The 20,834-nt window shown below is 38.6% G+C and overlaps 1 protein-coding gene across 1 annotated transcript in view; it reads right to left on the reverse strand.

Annotated features, from left to right (window-relative positions):
* CUNH12orf50 (chromosome unknown C12orf50 homolog) overlaps positions 1-20,834 on the reverse strand; it is a 59,187-nt gene that overhangs the window by 36,552 nt on the left and 1,801 nt on the right. The window contains exons 2-3 of the mRNA XM_042782693.1: positions 20,578-20,697; positions 20,119-20,239 (exon numbers count right to left, since the gene is read on the reverse strand). Of these exons, the coding sequence (XP_042638627.1) occupies positions 20,119-20,239; positions 20,578-20,697 (241 nt within the window). The remainder of the gene's footprint in view (positions 1-20,118; positions 20,240-20,577; positions 20,698-20,834) is intronic.

Genomic DNA, 20,834 nt, shown 5'->3' on the forward strand with positions numbered 1-20,834 from the left:
ATATGTTATTTTAATAAATTTTATTAATAATGGTAATTATAATTGAAACCTAAAAAAAGTACTAACACTTGGTAGCTTATGGTCATAGAAATAAAATAAAGATTTAAATTTATATATACCTTTTTTATTGTACTTAAATTTGATAAATGATCGATAAAACTCTAGCATGAAAAACAGTACGATCAAATCTATGAAGGAATTAAAACAGCAACAGGAGTTTAAGGAGAAGAAACATTACTATTTAAAATACTAACGGTGAATTAGTCAAGTACATACTAACTTTTTTAAATTGTGAAATGTAACACATACACAGGACAGTGTGCAAAACATACAATATATAATGAACGTGACAAAGCCAATAACCAGGTCAAGAAGCAACAGTCTCTCATATATCCTATCCAGATGGTATCACTTCCTTTTCCATTTACACTGTAGGTGTTCTCCATCCTGCCTAGTAATCACTTCATGGTTTTCCTACTATGTATATATCCCTAGAAAAATAGTTTTTCTTTAGTTTTAAACATTTCATAAATGGAATCCATCAGTATATATTATTTCTTGTTTTCATTCTTTCAACATTGTATCTGTAAGATGCATTTTTGCTTGCATGTTACTCTTATTCATTACTTTTCATAATTGTACTCTATTGAATGGATATACTATGATTCTCCCTAAAGTTCTCTTTAAAACCCTGTTTTCTATTTTAATTTACACATACCGCATAGAATGTATGTGTACCCCCCTGTTAAATACTTGGGATGTTTCCAGCCTTTAGCAATTACAAACAATACAACTATGAAAATTCTTGTACATGAACCAGGTCCACAGTGGAATGAATTTCTCTAGCATGTATGTCTCAGTAGTGACATTGCTTGGTCATTAGGTCTATAGAGCTTCAACTTGACTAGATAATGCTAGAGTGTTTTCCAAAATGGTTGTATCAAATTATAAATCCACCTACAGTGCATAATATTTCCTAATGTTCCTCATATTCAACAACCGGTAGAATGTTCAGTTGTCATGATATCATAACACATGTGTATTTCCCTGATCATCTTTTCATTTTTTGGTGACATTTTGATTTCCCATTTTCAAAATGCCTATTTATGCTTTCTGTCCATTTTTATATCACAGCAGTTCTCATTTTATCCCTTTTCCCCAAGGGACATTTGCCAATGCCTGGACACTTTAGGGTGCCACAACTGGGGGGATGCTACTGGGTAATATAATGGGTAATGTAGAAAGATACAAACATACATCCTACTATGCTTAGGATACATCCACACCACAAAGAAATACCCAGTTCAAAATGTCAATATGCTCAGCTAGAGAAATTTGTCTCCTTTCTTGCTAATTTGTATTCAAATATTGAATTTGGGTCCTTTGTTGGGTACATCTAAGCACATGTGCTACAAATATACTTTCTGATTCTGTAGCTTGTCTTTGCATCCTTTTTTGATGCTCCTGATGAACACAAATACCAAGTGCTTATTCTTGGCCAGGTACTTTTAGGTATTAATTCATTAAATCTCCAAAACAAGCCAATATAGGTTTACGAAGTACTTTCATATATGAAACTGAACCAGAGCTAATAAATTGCTCAAGGTCACAGTGACAAGTACTTGATGAGATGAAATTTTGACCCCGTGTGACCCAGGGCCAACACTCTGTTTGTTAGTTGCTGTGAAGTCAGCTTTGACTCATGGTGACCTTATGTACAATAGAAAGAAACATTGCTTGTTCCTTCGCCGTCTTTACATTCCATGGTATATTTGAGCCCACGATTGCAGCTATTGTGCCGGTCCATGGCCTGGAGGTCCCTCTTGTTTTCACTGATCCTCTACTTTACCAAACATGATAGCAACTGGTCTTTCCAGATGATGTGTCCAAAGTAAGCTTGCTGAAGTCTCACCACACTCATTTCTAAGGAACATTCTGGCTGTACTTCTGGGATCTATGTATAACTGGAGATGCTGGAACTACTACAGTATATGGAAAAAGTCAACTAGCTCAGAGCCAAGAGTTGGTGAAGGAAACCCTGGATCCAGCCAGATTTACAGTCAGCTCTGCCTCTAAGCAGTTATGTTGTTATCGTTGTTGTTGTTGTTGGTTGGTATGTGCTGTCCAGTCGGCCCCGACTCATAGTGACCCCTCCTTGGGTTTCCAAGGCAGTATCACTACAGAAGTAGGATTGCCCAACCTTCCTTCTGAGGAGTGGCAGGTGGGTTTGAACCGCCAGCCGTCTGGTTAGCAGTCAAGTGCCTTAGGTACTATGCTACCAGAGCTCCTGTTGTTGTTGTTAGGTGCCCTCAAATTGGCTCCAACTCATAGCAATCCTATGTACAATACAACAAAATACTGCCTGGTCCTGTGCCATCCTCACAATCCTTGCTATGCCTGAGCCCATCACTGCACTTATCAGGTCCATCCACCCTGTTGAGGGTCTTCCCCCTTTTCACTGACTCTACCAAGCGTGATATCCTTCTCCAGCAGTTGGTCTCTCCTAACAACATGACTAAAGTAGGTGAGATGAAAGTTAGCCATTCCCACTTCTAAGGAGCATTCTGGCTTCAATTCTTCCAAAACAGATTTGTTTGCTGTTCTGGCATTCCAAGGTATTTTCAGTATTCTTTGTCAACACAATTCAAAGGCATCAACTCTTCTTTGGTCTTCCCTATTCACTGTACAGCTTTCACATGCATATGAGGCAGTTGAAAATACCATGACTTGGGTAAGTTGCACCTTAGTCTTCCAAGTGACATCTTTGTTCTTTAACACTTTAAAAAGGTCTTTAGCAGCAGATTTGCCCAGTGCTATACAATGCACTTGACTGCTAACCAGAAGGCTGGCGGTTCAAACCCACCAGCTCTCCTCGGAAGGAAGGTTGGGCAATCTACTTCCGTAGTGATACTGCCTCGGAAACCCAAGGAGGGGTCACTATGAGTCGGGTCTGGCTCGATGGCATATAACAACAACAACATACAATGTCTGATTTCTTGACTGCTACTTCCATGGATATTAATTGTGGGTCCAAGTAAAATGAAATCCCTGACTACTTCAATTTTTCTCCTTTTATCAAGGTGTTGCTTATTGGTCCGGTTGTGAGAACTTTTGTTTTCTTTATGTTGAGGTGTAATTCATACTGAAGACTATAGTCTTTGATCTTTATCAGTAAGTGCTTCAAGTCATCTTCACTTTCAACAAGCAAGATTCTGTCATCTGCACATGACAGGTTATTAATGAGTCTTCCTCCAATACTAAAACCGTGTTCTTCTTTCTATATTCCAGCTTCTCAAATTATTTGCTCAGCATACAGAGTGAATTAGTATGATGAAAGGAGGCAATTCTGACACACAGCTTTCCTGATTTTAAACGATTCCAGCATTCCCTTGTTCTGTTCAAATGACAGCCTCTTGGTCTCTGTACAGGTTTCTCATGAGCATAATTAAGTGCTCTTGAATTCCCATTCTTCACAGTGTTATCCTTAACTTGTCAGGATCCACACAGTCAAATACCTTTGCATAGTCAATAAAACACAGGTAAGCATATTTCTGGTATTCTTTGCTTTCAGCTTTCCATTCTTTGACATCAGCAATGATATCCCCTATTCCATGTCCTCTTCTGAATCTAGCTTGAATTTCTGGAAGTTTCCTATCCATATACTGCTATAACCATTTTTGAATGATCAAAATCAGTTATACAAATCAATAATTTGCAGTTTCCCTTAAACTTAAGACAGAGTAAGTTAAATTTCTCATCTTTTAATCAGTGGGGTGCTGAATTGGGTTCATATCAGTGCATGATAACCGACTGTGAAATTTCCAGGAATTTTGCTAACCAATTGATGTCACACTGGTAGCTCAAAATTAGCAATGATGGGAGTATTTGCTGTTGTTAGGCACCATCCAGTCACTCCTTGAAACTGGCAAACTCTACAAACCAGGGCTGAAGTTTTTACCTGGTGCCTCCCGCCCTTGGGGAGACAGGGCCAGAGCTAGTCGTTAAACATTCACCAGCACACCACAGCTTATAAGTAAGAGAGTCTTGATTAGTACATATAGATAGACTGTCATGCAATTATGATACATTTGAAACACCAACAATTACTTTCTGTGCTTTGTCAAATTTCAAAACAAATCTTATTATTTTGATATAGATGTCATGATATTGTATTCATAAAAAAGGAGCCTGAGTCTCAAATTGACAGATTCCTCTAAGTGTACAGGATATTTCACAAAGATCACACTACTAACCAATATGAAATGTATCCAGCCATAGACAAACAGAAACAAAGAAGATAGGTGGAGACAAAGAACCACAAAATTGTGAAAACCCCTTTTTGTGACAAGACATGTTAACCATAACCTTATTTAAAGTTTATCTTGTGCAAAACATTTAACTGCATGAAAAGTAACCTAATCTTTGCTCTTTGTTTCCTAAAAAGATAACTCCAGATCTCTGGTGTTTTCTAAGTAATTAAGGTAGCTTTGTTGTGCTAATGAACGGGATGGGGGTTGGCCAGACCTCTATAGGTCACAAGATAGTCTTTGTAAGGAAGAGGAACATGATTCAATTATGGTAAAAATCACCAAATGGTTCATTTTCTACTTTGCATTTCCTCCCTTTCCTGTTCACAGTTCACTGTAACCAGCCTCCATCTAGCCTTCTGTCTTCCTCTCTGAACAGAAAGGTTGCCCTGCATGCATACAGATTAACTACTAGAATAAACCCTTTGTTTGTGCTTCAATAATTTTTCACATTTATGATAATTCTGTATTTCCTGCTATAAATCCTTTCCAGAACTAAAACACAAATGCAAATGCAAAACATATGAGTTATAAGAACCTTCTGCATGAACTATTCAATTATTTATATAACAAAATAAATTGTTTTTTAATTCAAACTCACTATCCTTTTTGTGCTTTAAAGAGCAAAAAGGTGTTAATTTTTGTAAAATTCATAGAGCAGAATGGTTCTGGACTTTTCACTAATTAAAAAACCAATAAGGAATGCCTTGTTTAGTAGGACATTGGGAACACTTATGTTGATTTTAAAATATACCGATTGATCATCTTTGTATTATTCTTGCCAAAAATGTATAAAAATATATAGTGTAAATCTAATTAGAAGGAAACAAGCAAACAAACTCTTTAGATCTCTAATAATGCCAGTGACATGGAAGGGAAAAAAAAAAAAAACCTGGGAAATGTAGATTAAAGAAACATAACAACTAATTGCAACAGACGATGCCTAATTGAAAACAAAACCAGAAAACCAAAAAATTATAAGACCATTCTACCCAACATGTGGTCCCAGATTGACAGCTTGTTAGAAATGAAGAACCTCAGGCCTCAGTGCAGTCATCCTGAATCAGACTCTGCTATATAAGGCAATCTTCAGGTGACAGCTATGCATATTAGATTTGAGAAGCACTGCTACAATGAACATAATTGGACAACTATGTAAATTTGAATATGGATGAAATATTAGATATTAGTACTACTTCAATGTTAAATCTCCTGTATGTGGTCATTGTATTGTTAAGTAGGAGAAAGTACATAATTTAGGAGATACACGCTGAGGTATTTAGGCGTGAAGTGTTAGGATATTTTCAACTATCTTTCAAGTGATTCAGGGAAAAAATAAAACCAGGGTAAATATGTATACGTACGTTATATGCATATATGCCAGTTGTCCAAGGCATCAAGATAATGAGAATAAACAGAAATCATTTTATCCCATTCAATTGCTCATTATAGAATAACATGGCAACTAGGAAGGATATAAGCAATTACTTCAATGTTTGAGCTACAGAGTTCTGATTATATTTTTCCTTAGCAAAATTTAAGTTTCTTTAGGATAGTTTATCTGGGTACACTAATCTCTACTGTATACCATGGGAGTATTAAGTACCTACCATGCTTGCAAAGAAAACAAAATGTACTCAGAAATGCCCAGGGGACTTGTATAATTTTTGTATAATTCGAGTAAATATAAACTGAATTATAGTTTCTTAGCATTTTCAATTGAATTAGCTGCTATAGGCAGTCTTCAGGTTATAAACATAGGACTTACGTACAAGCCAAAGTTACGAACCAACCCCTATTTTAAAGCCTATTATATTAAAAATTCAAGGTATATATAATGGTTCATAATTACAAATGGGCACTACTTTGCAACTCACATCAAAATATTATTGTTATTGCAGTATTATTATGTTGGAGATGTTTTAGTATATCTGGAATTGTTTCTTTAATGTTTTTTATACATAGAAAGGTACACTGTGTACTGTATAAAAAACTAAACTCACTGCCATCAAGTAGGATCTGACTCATAGCTACTCCTCCTTGGGTTTCTGAGGTGGTATCACTACAGGGAGCTCTGGTAGCATAGTGGCTAAAGCACTTGACTGCTAACCAGAAGGCTGGCGGTTCAAACCCACCAGCCACTCTTCGGAAGGAAGGTTGGGCAATCTACTTCCGTAGTGATACTGCCTCGGAAACCCAAGGAGGGGTCGCTATGAGTCGGGGCCGACTCGACGGCACATAACAACAACAACAACAACAACATCACTACAGAAGTAGAATGCCCAACCTTCCTTCTGAGGAGTGGCTGGTGGATTTGAACCGTCAACCTTCTGGTTAGCAGTCAAATGCCTTAGGCACTATAACGTCAAAGCTCCCATATACTGAATAGTATAAACAAACATTTGACCAACATTAAATATGAGCTGTACCTAGCTATTTTGACTTAAAGACAAATTTATGAATGGAACTTGTTTGTAATCCAAGGACTGCCTATATTTGCTTTTAAACTGAGAGATGAGAACCACAGGATTTAGGCCCTCTTTTAAAATCTCTGGTTTGTTTAGCAATATTTAAATGAAGTCTCAAAAGAACCCAAAACCCTTTCTCATTCACTGTCAGTTCAAGTTTAAATTGCAAAAAGACTAACTGGCAGTTTTATACACTCAGACAAAAATTCAGAATTCCTGATAATTGCACTTAGTGCTTAAAGATAACATGCAATGGCAATTCAACTAATGAAACATTGTTTTTGGCAAGAGCCTCATAATGAAGAGTACAGCTGGTGATTTAGATAGCACTGCTGTGGCTATACCTCACCTACTTAACATGGACCACATGCTGGGTCTCAATTCATCAAGGAGAGGCCCTAGAAATTTTGTAATTTGCAACTTTCAAATGGTTCCAAAAAAAAGGCTGTACATTTAAATATCTAAATTTTATCTTATTCAAACTAAAGATACAAAATTATATAGCTCAATACTATATATGAAGTAAAACTTAGCCAGTTAAATTTTTCTGCCAAGAAAAACTGTAAAACCCCACTCATTATGAAGTTGTCAATTAATCACATCTTGTGCAATGAATTACTTAATATGTCTCTTCTAGCCATGGTCTTTGTGACTCCTATCAGAAGACTGGGTACCAAAACAAAAACCAAAATTACTGACTCATAGTGACCCCCATTGGGTTTCTGAGGCGGTAAATCTACGGAGGTAGATTGCCCTATCTTCCTTCCACAGAGTGGCTGATGGCTTTGAACTGCCAACCTTTTGATAAGCAGTCAAATGTCTCAGGCAATGCGCCACTAGAGCTCCCTGAACACTGGGTGGGATTATGCAAAGGTGAGGTGATTGTAGCCCACCAAGGAGACTGGATAGCTAATAATGTAAATAAGATACATGGCATGCTTGTGAAAGTGGGACCATGAAGATATTCTCGGTAGGCTTAAAATGAGCCAGCCCAGAGGCAGAAAGGGAGATTTCCTTACCATTAGGAGTGGAGCACATGCCTTGCACCAAAGATCCCTGTGCTGGACCTCCTCAAGCTAGGAGATGGAGACAGAGAGAGCTGGAGAAAGCTGAGTGCCTATAGGCAGGAGACTTGCTGGCAGAGTGGGGTGCTTCACTGGGCGCCTATCAGCAGAGCTGACAGAGCTATGTAACACTTGCCGAAGTAGGGCAGAGGCCAAGCCCAGAGAGAAGGATGCCTACGGCGTAGCTGAGAAGAAGCTATCCTGATTGAAGAACTGCATCCTGAGTCATTTCTGATCCTGAACTGTAACCTGTTACTTCCTTCCCTAGTAAACCCCATAATTGTGAGTATTGTTTGTGAGTTCTGTGCAGTCACTGCAACAAATTCTACAACCCAGCAAAGAAGTAGAGAGTGCCGAGGGAGGGATGACTGGTGTCAGAACTGGCAAAAGGGTTACAGAGTGGCAGCAGGTCTGACCTCCACCTCATAGTCATAGGGGCACGCCTTGGGTTGCTGATGTTGTTCTGGATCCTCCTTCCCCTTTGTGAAGTTAGAGGACATCAGATGACACCACCCCCATGCTGATTTTTCAATTATGTTACTTATTGAAACACAAAGAGAGTGAATTTTAATAAAGATACAGATTTATAATTTAATCTTCATCAAAGGTGAGATGATATATGGTACCAATTTTGATTAATATAAACCTTGGTTGGATAAGTATTCCAGGAAATATTGTAGGAACCATTAGGACTACAAAGAATCAAATTATGACTTCTGAGGTAATGAAGTATCTTCAAAATGAGTAGGTGATGGGGTAAGTCAATGTACAATTCAACAGAGCTTGGTCATTCACCTACAGTCTAAAAATTAAATCCTGTTTCGTAGAGTACAGATATGTGTTTCTGCAGAGGAAAAGTGGTTACCTGCTTAACATATATACATATATAATATATATACTGTTTAGGACTTCCTGGGGTAGAATCGGTTACTATGTGGAGGGTATTATTATGTGTCTAAAGGTCATTTTTTGTGCCTCGTGGCATCGTGGCACAAAAGGTTTGCACTCAACTATTAACCTAAAGGGATCCCTGGTGATTCAGTGGTTTAAGCACTCAGCTGCAAATCACAATGTCAGCAATTGGAAGCCACCAGCTGCTCTACTGAAAGATGTGGTGATCTGCTTCTGTAAAGATTACAGCCTTGGAAAACCTATGGGCCAGTTCTATTCTGTCCTATAAGGTCACTATCAGTCAGAATTGACAGCAACAGGACTACATAAAGGTTGGTGGTTTGGATCTACCTAGTGGCTCCATGGAAGAAAGGTATCATTGATTGAATTGTGTCCCCTTTAAAATATGTGTCAATTTGGCTGGGTATAATTCTCAGTGGTTTGTAAGTTATGTAATGATGTAATCTGGCAGTTTGGGATGATGTCATTATACTCCATGTCGTCATCTGATATGATCAGCCAATTAGTTGTAAGGGTATCAGTGTGGGACACAACCTCCTTAATCAGGTCACAGCCCTGATCCAACATAAGAGGAATTTTTCTGGGGCATGGCCTATATCACCTTTTATCTTACAAGAGATAAAAGGAGAGAGAAGTATGCAGAGAGAGAGAGGGACCAGCTATCACCAAGAAAGAATCAGGAGCAGAGAACATCATTTGGACTCAGGGTCCCTGTGCTAAGATGTTCCTACACCTAAGGGAAGATTGAAGCCAAGACACATGGTGATCTCCATGGAACACTGGGCCCACAGAAGTTGAAAGGAGACAAGAACTTTCCCTCAGAGCAAACAGAGAGAGAAAGCCTTCCCCTGGAGATGGTGTCTTGAATTCAGACTTGTAGTCTCCTACACTTGAGAGAATGAATATGTTTTTTAAAGCCATTAACTCTGGGGGTATTTCTGTTATAGCAGCATTAGATAACTAGACAAAAAGTTTAGAGATCTGCTTTCATAAAGATTACAGCCAAGAAAATCCTATGGAATAGTTCTCCTCTGTAACACAGGGGGTTGGCATGAATCAGAATCAAGTCACTGGAATTTTCTTCTTTTTTTTTTTTTTTGTTTTAATATTAGGTGCTTGGTTTTCACCAATAATCAAAACAAAGATTTCTGCTCTTATGGCGCTTTCATTCTATAAGGAGGAGTCAGACAACAAACAAACCACACAGTAATTTTTATATTGTGTCTTAGAAGATGAGAAGGGGTATGGCAGAAAGAAAGTAGAACAAGGTCAAGAAGACGGGGAATGGGTACAGAAAAGTTGTTGCTGTTATTAGTTGCTATAGAGTCAATTACAACTCATGAAAACTCCATGTTTGCAGAGTAGAACTGCACTGCACAGAGTTTTCAAGGCTGTGACCTTCCAGAAGCAGACTGCCAGGCCTTACTTCCGAGACTTCTCTGGGTAGGCTTAGCAGCAACCACTCAGTTAATAGTCAGTCGTTAACCATTTGCACCACTGAGGTAGTAAGTCTTCAGGAGGAAGTGAGACTACCTCTCCAATGTGTTCAGGATAGATTTAATTGAAAGGTGATACTTGAACAAGACCTTGAAGTGGTAAAAATATTGGAGGAAGAACATTTCATGCAAAGTCCCTAAAACAGGAGGATACTGGTGTGTTCTAGGAAAAGCAAGGAAACTAGTGTGGTTGGAACAGAGTGAAAAAGAGGGAGAGTTGTGGGAGATAAATTCGGAGAGGTAACAGGGAGCCAAATCAAGCAGAGTCATGCAAGCTATTGTTAGGACTCTGACTTACTCTGAATGAAACAAAAAATCATTAGAGGGTTTGGATGGAGGGGTGATATGATCGGATTTATGTTTAACAGTATATTTTGCTATAAACAGAAAGAGATTTGAAACAGGAAAATCAGTTAGGTGGTTACTGCAGTAATCCAGGCAGGAGATGAGGATGGTGGCTTGGTTCAGGATGGGATAGTAGAGATAAGAAACATCAGATTCTAACTATATAAGGAAGATACAGCTAACATAATTTCCATAAGAATTGGATGTAGGATATGACAGGAACAGAGAAACTGAGGATGATTTAGATGACTTGAGCAACTAGAAACATGGAGTTGGCACAAAACTGAGATAAGATGAACAATGAGTAGCAGGTTTGAGAGTATGATGGTAAAATTATAATTTCTGTTTTGGATATGTTAGGTGTGAAATGTCTTTAAATCATCCAAGCTAAGAGTTCAAGTGGGTAGTTGAATATATGGAAGCTTAGGAGAGGAGTATTTATCAATTTGGGAGTCCTTGGCATATGGATTGTATTTAAAACTTCGAGACTGAATGGTATTACCAAAGCAGTTGACAAAGGAGTAAAGATCTGCAAGTAGTAAGTCTTAGAACACTCACAATTTAAGAGGTTGGGAAGAAGAGAAGAAATCAGCGAGAGAGAGTAACAACAGGGCACTAGGGATGTAAGTGGTATGGTGTCCTGGGTGCAAGGTTAGGAAATTACATCAAGGAGAAAGGAGTGATCAAATATGTCTGATACTGTTCATGTTTCAAGCTAGATAAAGACTAAGAATTGACCACAGAATTTAAAAATGTGTATAACACTGGTGATAGGGGCTAAAAAGACTGATTAGCATAGACTTAAGAGAGAATGGAAAACTACTGCAAAGGGAAAAAGAAAATGGGCTGTTGGTTTGTGAGCAAATGGGTCAATAGAAGGAAGAATGAATTTAAAAAATAATTACAGAAATAAATGCATTGTATGCTGATATGAAGCAACCAGTAAGAAAGAGAGAAAAAAAAAATATGTAGAAGACAGCAGGAAGAACAGCTGATTCAGTGTCCTTGAGTAGGCAAGAGAAGTATTATCTAGTTAACACATGGGAAAAATAGGATTTAGATAGGACTATGGATAGTTCATCTATGGTAAGACTGGGGAAAAGGCAGGAGGTACAGGTGCTAGTATATGGGTGGATGTAGTTATGGAAATCTGTTGAACTTCTCATTGCCTAACTTTCTCAACCTGTGATGGGCAGATGACACAAGCTTATTTGCTGAAAGTGAAGTAAACTTGAAGCACTTATTGATGAAGATCAAAGCCTTCAGTATGGATTACACTTCAACATAAAGAAAACAAAAAATCTCACTATCGGACTAATAAAAAACACCATGATAAAAGAAGAAAAGATTGAAGTTGTCAAGGATTTCATTTTACTTGGATCCACAATCAATACCCATGGAAACAAAAGTTAAGAAATCAAACAATGTATTGCACTGTGCAAATCTGCTGCAAAAGATCTCTTTAAAATGTTACAGAGCAAAGATGTCACTTAAGACTAAGGTAGGCCTGACCTAAGCCATTGTAATTTCAATCTCCTCATAGGCCTGACCTAAGCCATTGTAATTTCAATCTCCTCATATACTTGTAAAAGGTGGACAGTAAATAATGAAGACTACAGAAAAATTGATGCATTTGAATTGTGATGTTGGTGAAGAATATTGAAAAATACTGAGGACTGCCAGAATAATCAACAATTTGTCTTGGAAGTACAGACAAAATGTTCCTCAGAAGCAAGAATGACTATACTTTATCTCTCATACTTTGTTCATGTTATAAGGAGGGACCAGTCCCTTGAGAAGGGTATCATGCTTGGTAAAGTAGAGGATCAGTGAAAAAGGGGAAGACCCTCAATGAGATGGACTGACACAGTGGCTGTGATGAGCGGCTCAAGTACAGCAACAATGGTGAGGATAGCATAGACCAGGCAGTGTTTCATTCAGTTGTCCATACGGTTGCTAGGAGTCAGAACTGACCGGATGGCACCTAACAACAATAACAAGTTTCTCAGTTCAGTAAAATACACTAAGTCCAGTAAAATCATCATTTCAGAGTGAGGAGGAGGAGGAGATGTTGGAAGTTTAAGGAGAGAAATTATGGTCTTGGAGATCAGGACAAACTGAGGGAATACTAGTATGATTGCCAGTCAATGGTAAGGGCTCACTTGAGGTTCATGGCCATAGATTTAACCCATCAACATGGCTGTATATTTTTCTTCAGCCATATTTAGTTGTAATGGATGTAGGTACTGAGCTTGTGGAGTGTGTGCTTACCAGTATTTAGGCTGGCAAGCAAGGACAGTGAAGTGAGAGACTGATAAAAGAGAGGAAGGAGTGTATAAAGAACAGATTATAGATTGAGGTGAGAGAAGATGTCTAGGGGGTGAGAGACAGTGAAAAAAATGGTAGAATCAGTGGACTGGAAGCCCCACTGGGTTTGTAGCATTATTTAAGTCAGGCTTCTAATGAAATAGAAAAATAGGCCACAGAGTGAGATGCTGGATATTAAGATGATGGGTTGAAGACAGTAATTAGTGTTTAGAGTATGAGCATCACTGAGAAGTGGGGCAGATAATACCAGTGGAGAAGAGGAGTTCAAGGAACTGAGAGGCCACAGTGATGAATAGGTTATATATTTATATATTGAAATTGCCAAGAATTAACACAGAAGTACTGATAAAGTGACAATTCATTAAAATAATGTTTTCATATTGTTGAAAAATGAGAAGGAATGACCTAGATAGATGTAGACAAAAGCAAATGAAAGCAACATTGAGGGATAGTAGGTGATATGATCTGAGCAAATAATCTGAGAAGCTGGACTATATGAAGAAAAACGTGGTACCAGGATTGGAGGAAGAATCATTAACAACCTGAGATATGCAGATGATATAACTTTGCTTGCTGAAAGTGAGGATGACTTAAGGCACCTACTGATGAAGGTTGAAGAATACAGTCTGCAGTATGGATTACAACTCAACATAAAGAAAACAAAAATCCTCACAACTGGACCAATGAGCAGCATCACAATAAATGGAGAGAAGATTGAGGTTGTCAAGGAATTCACGTTGCTTGGTTCTACAATTGATGCCAACGGAAGCAGCAGTCAGGACATTAGACAACGTGTAGCATTGGGAAAGTCAACTGCGAAGGAACTGTTTCAAGTGCTGAGGAGCAAGGATATCTCATTGAGGACTAAGGTGCGCCTGACACAAGCCATGATATTTCCAATCGCCTGGTATGCATGTGAGAGCTGGACAATGAATAAGGAAGACCGAAGAAGAGTTGATGCTTTTGAGTTGTGGTGCTGGCGTAGAATGCTGAAAGTACAATGGACTGTTAAAAGAACTAACAGATCTGTCCTGGAGGAAGTGCAGCCGGAATGCTCCTTGGAAACAAGAATGGCCAGACTTCGTCTCACCTATTTTGGTCATGTTGTTAGAAGGGACCATTCCCTGGAGAAGGATTTCATGCTTGGTAGGGTGGAGGGTCGACGGAAGAGGGGGAGGCCTTCAACGAGATAGATTGATATGGTGGCTGCGATGATGGGATCAAGTATAGCAGGGATTGTGGGGCTGGCGCGGGATCAGGCAGTGTTTCGTTCTGCTGTGCATGGGGTCGCTATGAGTCAGAAACGACTCGACAGCACTTAACAACAACAACAACATGATCTGAAGACTCAAGGTGGATAGTTTTAAGAACCAGTGCCAGCCAGAAACTGGCAATGATGCACAAGGGAACTCCCATCTTATCTTTGGGTCCAGTGGCACTTGAGAACAGGGAAAATAAACAGCCACCACATGGGCATACTACAGGAGAAGCAGGAGACTGGGGAGAATCACTATTACATTACAGTATAAAGATGAAGGGAGAGTTCCGGCAAGAAGCTGAAAAAGTATTTTGAGTATAGTGGAAGGTTGGGGAGGGGTAGGAGAAAGGCACAGAATAAACAGGAACAGGAATAAGTCATTTGAGAGATGGGTCTTTTTGTGTTAATGGACATAAATGGTAATAAAGTGAAGAGTGAATTCAAAACAGGTCAGTGGGCATGATGAGGCTGTGTTTGGAGGGTTTGGATTAATAATCTCCTTGTCTCTGTCTACAGGGGAAAAGGGGGTGCCTTTTCCCCTGTAGACAGAGACAAGGAGATTATTAATCTCAGCCCATGAATCTCATTAATCTACTCTTATAATGGATGTTGAATGCCTGCAAAAGACAACGGTTTGGTGCAAGTGCACGGATCCAGCTTTAACCCCTACCAAGACAGATAAAAGCTTATTTCCATTGTTACAACTCAGCCTTAACAACATGTTGAAGGAATTGGAACTACCTGGAAAGCCAGAAATTATCTTTGACTGTCATTCACTTTGACTAACAAATAAGAATAATATAACGGGGAGCCCAGTAATTGTAAGCTACATAGATATTGCACCCTTCTCTTGCCCTGAGCTGCAGTCTTTGTTTTCCTCTAGACCTGAAACAACTTGTTAGTAAGATAGTGATTTTTACCTATACACCATTAGGGAGCAAACTACTGAATGTATATAAAGAATTGAGTACAATGTATCTCATGAAATACAGTCACCATATGTAAATCAATGAGGGTAAGTTAATCACTGAAGTAGGCATAGTAACTTTCATCTCAATAGGTTACCTTTCAGTAGTCATCTATCCATCCTTTATCCACACATCCAATTATACCAAACATATGCATTTCAGACATTATGCAAAACTGTGGTAAGGAACTAATTATGCTCTCCATCCTTGTGATGTTTATACTCCAGTGAGGAAAAGGACACTTATCTGTGTGATGAATAAAATGAGGTATAGCATTCTCTAGAAGACTACAACAATCCTTGCTAGTTGTAGTTATTCATTTCTAATTTAGTTATCCATACCTAATTTTTAGCTCCACCACTCGTCTGCCAGTTTGTCATACAGTGGTGGCTTGCATGTTGCTGTGAGGCTGGAGGCTATGGCACCAGTATTTCAAATACCAGCAGTGTCACCCATGGTTGACAGATTTCAGTGGAACTTCTAGACTAAGAAAGACTAGGAAGAAAGAAGGGGTCATCCACTTATAAAAAAAAAAAAAATCCAGGGAAAACCTTATGAATAACAGTGAAACACTGTCTGATATGTTACTGGAAAATTCTATGAATAGCAGTGAAACACTGTCTGATATTGGGCCAGAAGATGAGACCCTCAGATTGGAAGGCACTCAAAATACAACTGGGGAAGAGCTGTCTCCCCAAAGTAGAGTTGATCATAATGATGTGGATGAAGTAAAGCTTTCAGGACCTTCATGTGCCAATGGGCCATGACTCAAAGTGGGAAAAAATAGTTGCAAACATTCATTAATTGGAACACTGAATGTATGAAGTATGAATCTAGGAAAATTGGAAGTTGTCAAAAATGAAATGGAATGCATAAAGATCAATATCCTAGGCAGGAGTAAGCTGAAATGGACTGGTATTGGCCATTTTGAATCACACAATCATATGGTCTACTACACCAAGATAAATAATTGAAGAAGAATGACATCGCATTCAACATCAAAAGAATGCTTCAAGATTTATCCTGTCAGAGATAGGATAATATCCATATGCCTACAAGGATGACAGTTACTTCTACTATTACTCAAATTTACACACTAACCTCTAAAGCCAAACATGAACAAATTGAAGATTTTTACCAACTGCTGCAGTCTGAAACTGACAAGCATGCAATCAAGATGTGTTGATCATTACTGGTGACTGGAATGAGAAACTTGGAAACAAATAAGAATTATCAGTAGTTGGAAAATATGGCCTTTTTGAGGGAATTAACAGTGGAGAGTACATGATAGAGTTTTGTAAGACCAATGACTTATTCCTCGAAAATACCCTTTTTCAACAATATAAACAGTGGCTATACATGTGGACCTCACCAGATGCAATACCCAGGAATCAGATTGACTATACATCTGTGGAAAGTGGCAATGGAGAAACTCAATATCATCAGCCAAAACAAGGCCAGGAGCTGACTGCGGAAAAGACTTGCATACAAGTTCAAATTGAAGCTAAAGAAAATTAAAACAAGTCCACGGGAGCCAGAATATGACCTTAATTATATCTCACCTGAATTTAGAGACCATATGAAAAACAGATTTGGCGCATTGAATACCAATGATCAAAGACCAGATAAGTTGTGGGATGACATCAGAAACATCATACATGAAGAAACAAAAGGTCATTTTAAAGACAGGAAAGGAAGAAAAGACCAAAATGTATGTGGCATAGTGCCTAAGGCATTTTACTGCTAACCAGAAAGATGGTGGTTCAAACACACCAGCCACTCCTTGGAAGGAAGACTGGGCAATCTACTTCCATAGAGATTACTGCCTTGGAACCCAAGGAGTGGTCACTATGAGTTGATACCAACTCGACAGCAGTGAGTTTGGTTTTTTGGTTTTTGGAATGTCAGAAGAAACTGAGAAACTTGCTATTGAACAAAGAGTAGCTAAAGCGAATGGACAAAATGATGAAATAAAAAAGCAGAATGGAAGATTTCAAAGGGTAGCTCAAGAAGACAATTATAATGAAATGTGCAAACACTTGGAGTTAGAAAACCAAAAAGAACACATTTGGCATTTCTGAAGCTCAAAGAACTGAAGAAAAAATTCAAGGCTCAAGTTGCAATACTGAAGGATTCTATGGGCAAAATGTTGAATAATGCAGGAAGCATCAAAAGAAGATGGAAGAAATACACAGAGTCACTGTACCAAAAAGAAATGGTCAACCTTCAACAATTTCAGGAGATAGCATATGATCAAAAACTGATGGTCATGAAGGAAAAAGTCTATGCTTCAAGAATTGATGGAATACCCATTGAAATGTTTCAAAGAACGGATACACCACTAGAGGTGCTTACTCATTTATGCCAAGAAATTTGGAAGACAGTTACCTGGCCAACTGACTGGAAGAGATTCACATCTGTGCCCACTCCAAAGAAAAGGGATTCAACAGAATGTGGAAATTATTAAAAAATATATCATTAATGTCACATGCATGTAATATTTTGCTGAAGATAATTCAAAAATGGTTGCAGCAGTATATTGACAGGGAACCTTCAGAAATTCAAGCTGGATTCAGAAGAAGACAGGGAATGAGGGATATCATTGCTGATGTCAGATGGATCTTCTTTGAAAGCAGAGAATACCAGCAAAATATTTACCTGTGTTTCATTGACTATACAAGCACATTCAACTGTGTGGATCACAACAAATTATGGATAACATTGCGAAGAACGAGAGTTCCAGAACAGTGTATGAACAGTGGCTATACATGCCACAATACATGGCGTGTGGCATGAGGAATCTGTACATAGAGCAAGAGGCTGCCATTCAAACAGAGTAAGAGGATACTGAATAATTTAAAATCAGGAAGGGCGTGCATCAGGGTTGTATCTTTTCACCATACTTATTCAATCTGTATGCTGAGCAAATAATTCAAGAAGCTGGACTACATGAAGAAGAACACGGCATCAGAATTGGAGGAAGACTTATTAACTACCTGCGATATGTGTATGACACATAACCTTGTTTCCTGAAAGTAAAGAAAACTTGAAGTACTTACTGATGAAGATCAAAGACTGCGGTCTTCAGTATGGATTACACCTCAACATAAAGAAAACATAAATATTCACAACTGGACCAATAAGCAACATGATGATAAATGGAGAAAAGACTGAAGTTGTCACAGATTTCATTTTACTTGGATTCACAATCAGTACCATGGAAGCAGCAGTCAAGAATCAGATATCATAATGCACTGGACAAATCTGCTGCACAAGACCTCTTTAAAGTGTTAAGGAGGGAAGATGTCACTTTGAAGACTAAGATGCGCCTGACCCAAACCATAGTATTTTCAATAGGCTCATATGTATGTGAAAACTGGAAAACGAATAAGGAAGACCAAAGAAGGGTTGATGCCTTTGAATTGTGGTGTTGGTGAAGAATACTGAAAGTACTATGGACTGTCAAAAGAACTAGCAAATCTTTCCTGTAAGAAGTGCATACAGACTGCTCCACAGAAGCAGGAATGGGCAGAATTTGTCTCCTAGCTTTGGTAATTTCGTCGGAAGGGACCTCTCCATGAAGAAGGATATCATGCTTGGTAAAGTAAGTGGGCAATGAAGAAAGGGAAGACCCTCAAGTACATGGACTTACAGTGGCTGCAATGATGGGTTCAAGCATAGTAAGGCTTGTGAGGATGTTGCAGGACCAGGCAGTGTTTTGGTCTGTTGTGCATGGGGTCACTATGAATCAGAGCTGAATCAACGGCATCTAACAACAACAACAATTTTTTGTTACCCTTTTGCTGAGAACTATCTGAACCAAAAGCCAAACCAAACTCACAGCCATCGAGTCGGATCCCACTCATAGTGACCCCTCCTTGGGTTTCCAAGGCGGTATCACTACGGAAGTAGATTGCCCAGCCTTCCTTCTGAGGAGTGGCTGGTGGGTTTGAACTGCCAGCCTTCTAGTTAGCAGTCAAATGCCTCTTGAAGTACCAATATAGTTTGAGTTCTTTTCTAGAACCATGACATTAAGAGAAATATCTTGGCCATAGCCAGAAAGTGGAGTAGCTATAGCATCATAGAAACCTGTCACCCTCAGCCTGTTGAATAAGGTTCTTGCCATTCACTCCTTTATAGTGTCTTATGAATCCCCTTCCCAGAGACTAACTTAAGGTTTATCACATCACAGAGTCTCAGTATCACTTTCAACTCATTGTCATCCAGTGGATTTCGACTCCTAGCAACTCAATAGTACAGAATAAAACTGTTGCATAGGGTTCTCAAGGCTGTAAAATTTTTGCAGAAGCAGTCTGCCACATCTTTCGCCCATGGTGCATTTGGTGAGTTAAACCACTGACCTGATGGTTAGCAGCTCAGCATTTAACTATTGCTCCTCCAGGGCTCCCAGTACCACTAAACTGAGTTAAATCAGTCTTGGCCACTCAACTGTATAATCATAGAGGTGAATGCTCTAAGGCAATGTTATTTTAGCTTTCACAGCAATGGAATTTTATTTTTTCACAATGGAGGTCTTAGCAGCACAATGTATAGCTGTTCTGCCAAAAGCAGAAGTGTGTAGTACAGAGCATAAGCCTGCTCTCCCTGTACCGGATGGGCTTCTGCACATTCTTAAGAGCCCCAACCTCTAAGCCTGGCTCCAGTTGCACGATGCTTTGCTGAGCACAGTGAAACCAGGAGCCTTTTCACTTTTCCAATGAATAAAATTCATTTTAGGCACACAAAATCAGAGAAAATGTAACTTCTTTGTTCACTTCAACATCTTGATAGCTCCTTAGTGACCCATTCTAAGCTTCATTTCATGATTCTTCATAGAATCATCCCACATAATTTATTGGCTATAAAACTGCATTACTCACCTTGCCATATTTTATTTAATGCCATTCTATCTTGCTACTCCAAGACCAGGCTTTAATATGCTATGTCGATGCTATTCAAAAAATATACTTACTGCTACTTGGTGGTAAAAATAGTCCATTGATATTTCGAGGTTTGCTGTGATAAAAGATACAACTGATCTTCACACAACCAAGAGGCTGAGTTTCCCAGAAGCATGAAATGCTGCAGTTTTGCTAGACAGATGGGGTGGGAGAAATGTATTAATCAGATGCCATATTCACAATAAATGGAGTGTGCTGTAACAATTTTAATTACTGATTTAAGATCATGTATGTTTCCCAGTTTTCAGTGCTTGTTAGCCATGCCTTTTCTTTAAAAGATGCAATGGATGCTCCTAAAACTGTTCCTCCATTTTTCTAAGAATTTAAGTTTAACAATATGCTGAATGCCAGAAATTAAATATTTGCCATTGGTAAAGAAACAATCATTTCCTTACTACGTGGAAAAATACATTTCAATATTATTGAACGGCAGCACATTTAACAAAAATGATACTAGTGAGTGATTCTACCTGCATTTCCATGTGTCTAAATCTGCAAAGCGGATCTAAACATTTTCCCTCTCTCCATAATGAGCACACAGTGTCACTGCCAAGGGCCTCTTCACAGTGTCGGAATCGGCACTGGGAACCCTAAAAGAAAACAAGAAATCAATGGAGAATTAAGTTGCTCAAATAAAGAAAACAAAGGATATCAACCTAGTGTCAGAAAAATATGTATTACAAATATAAAAGTTAATTTTTAGCAAATTAATTAGTGAGAGACTGAT

Source organism: Orycteropus afer, unplaced genomic scaffold (genome assembly GCF_000298275.1).
Source record: "Orycteropus afer afer isolate SDZICR_OR568_19922 unplaced genomic scaffold, OryAfe1.0 scaffold00416, whole genome shotgun sequence".
In the NCBI taxonomy this organism is placed as follows: Eukaryota; Metazoa; Chordata; class Mammalia; order Tubulidentata; family Orycteropodidae; genus Orycteropus; species Orycteropus afer.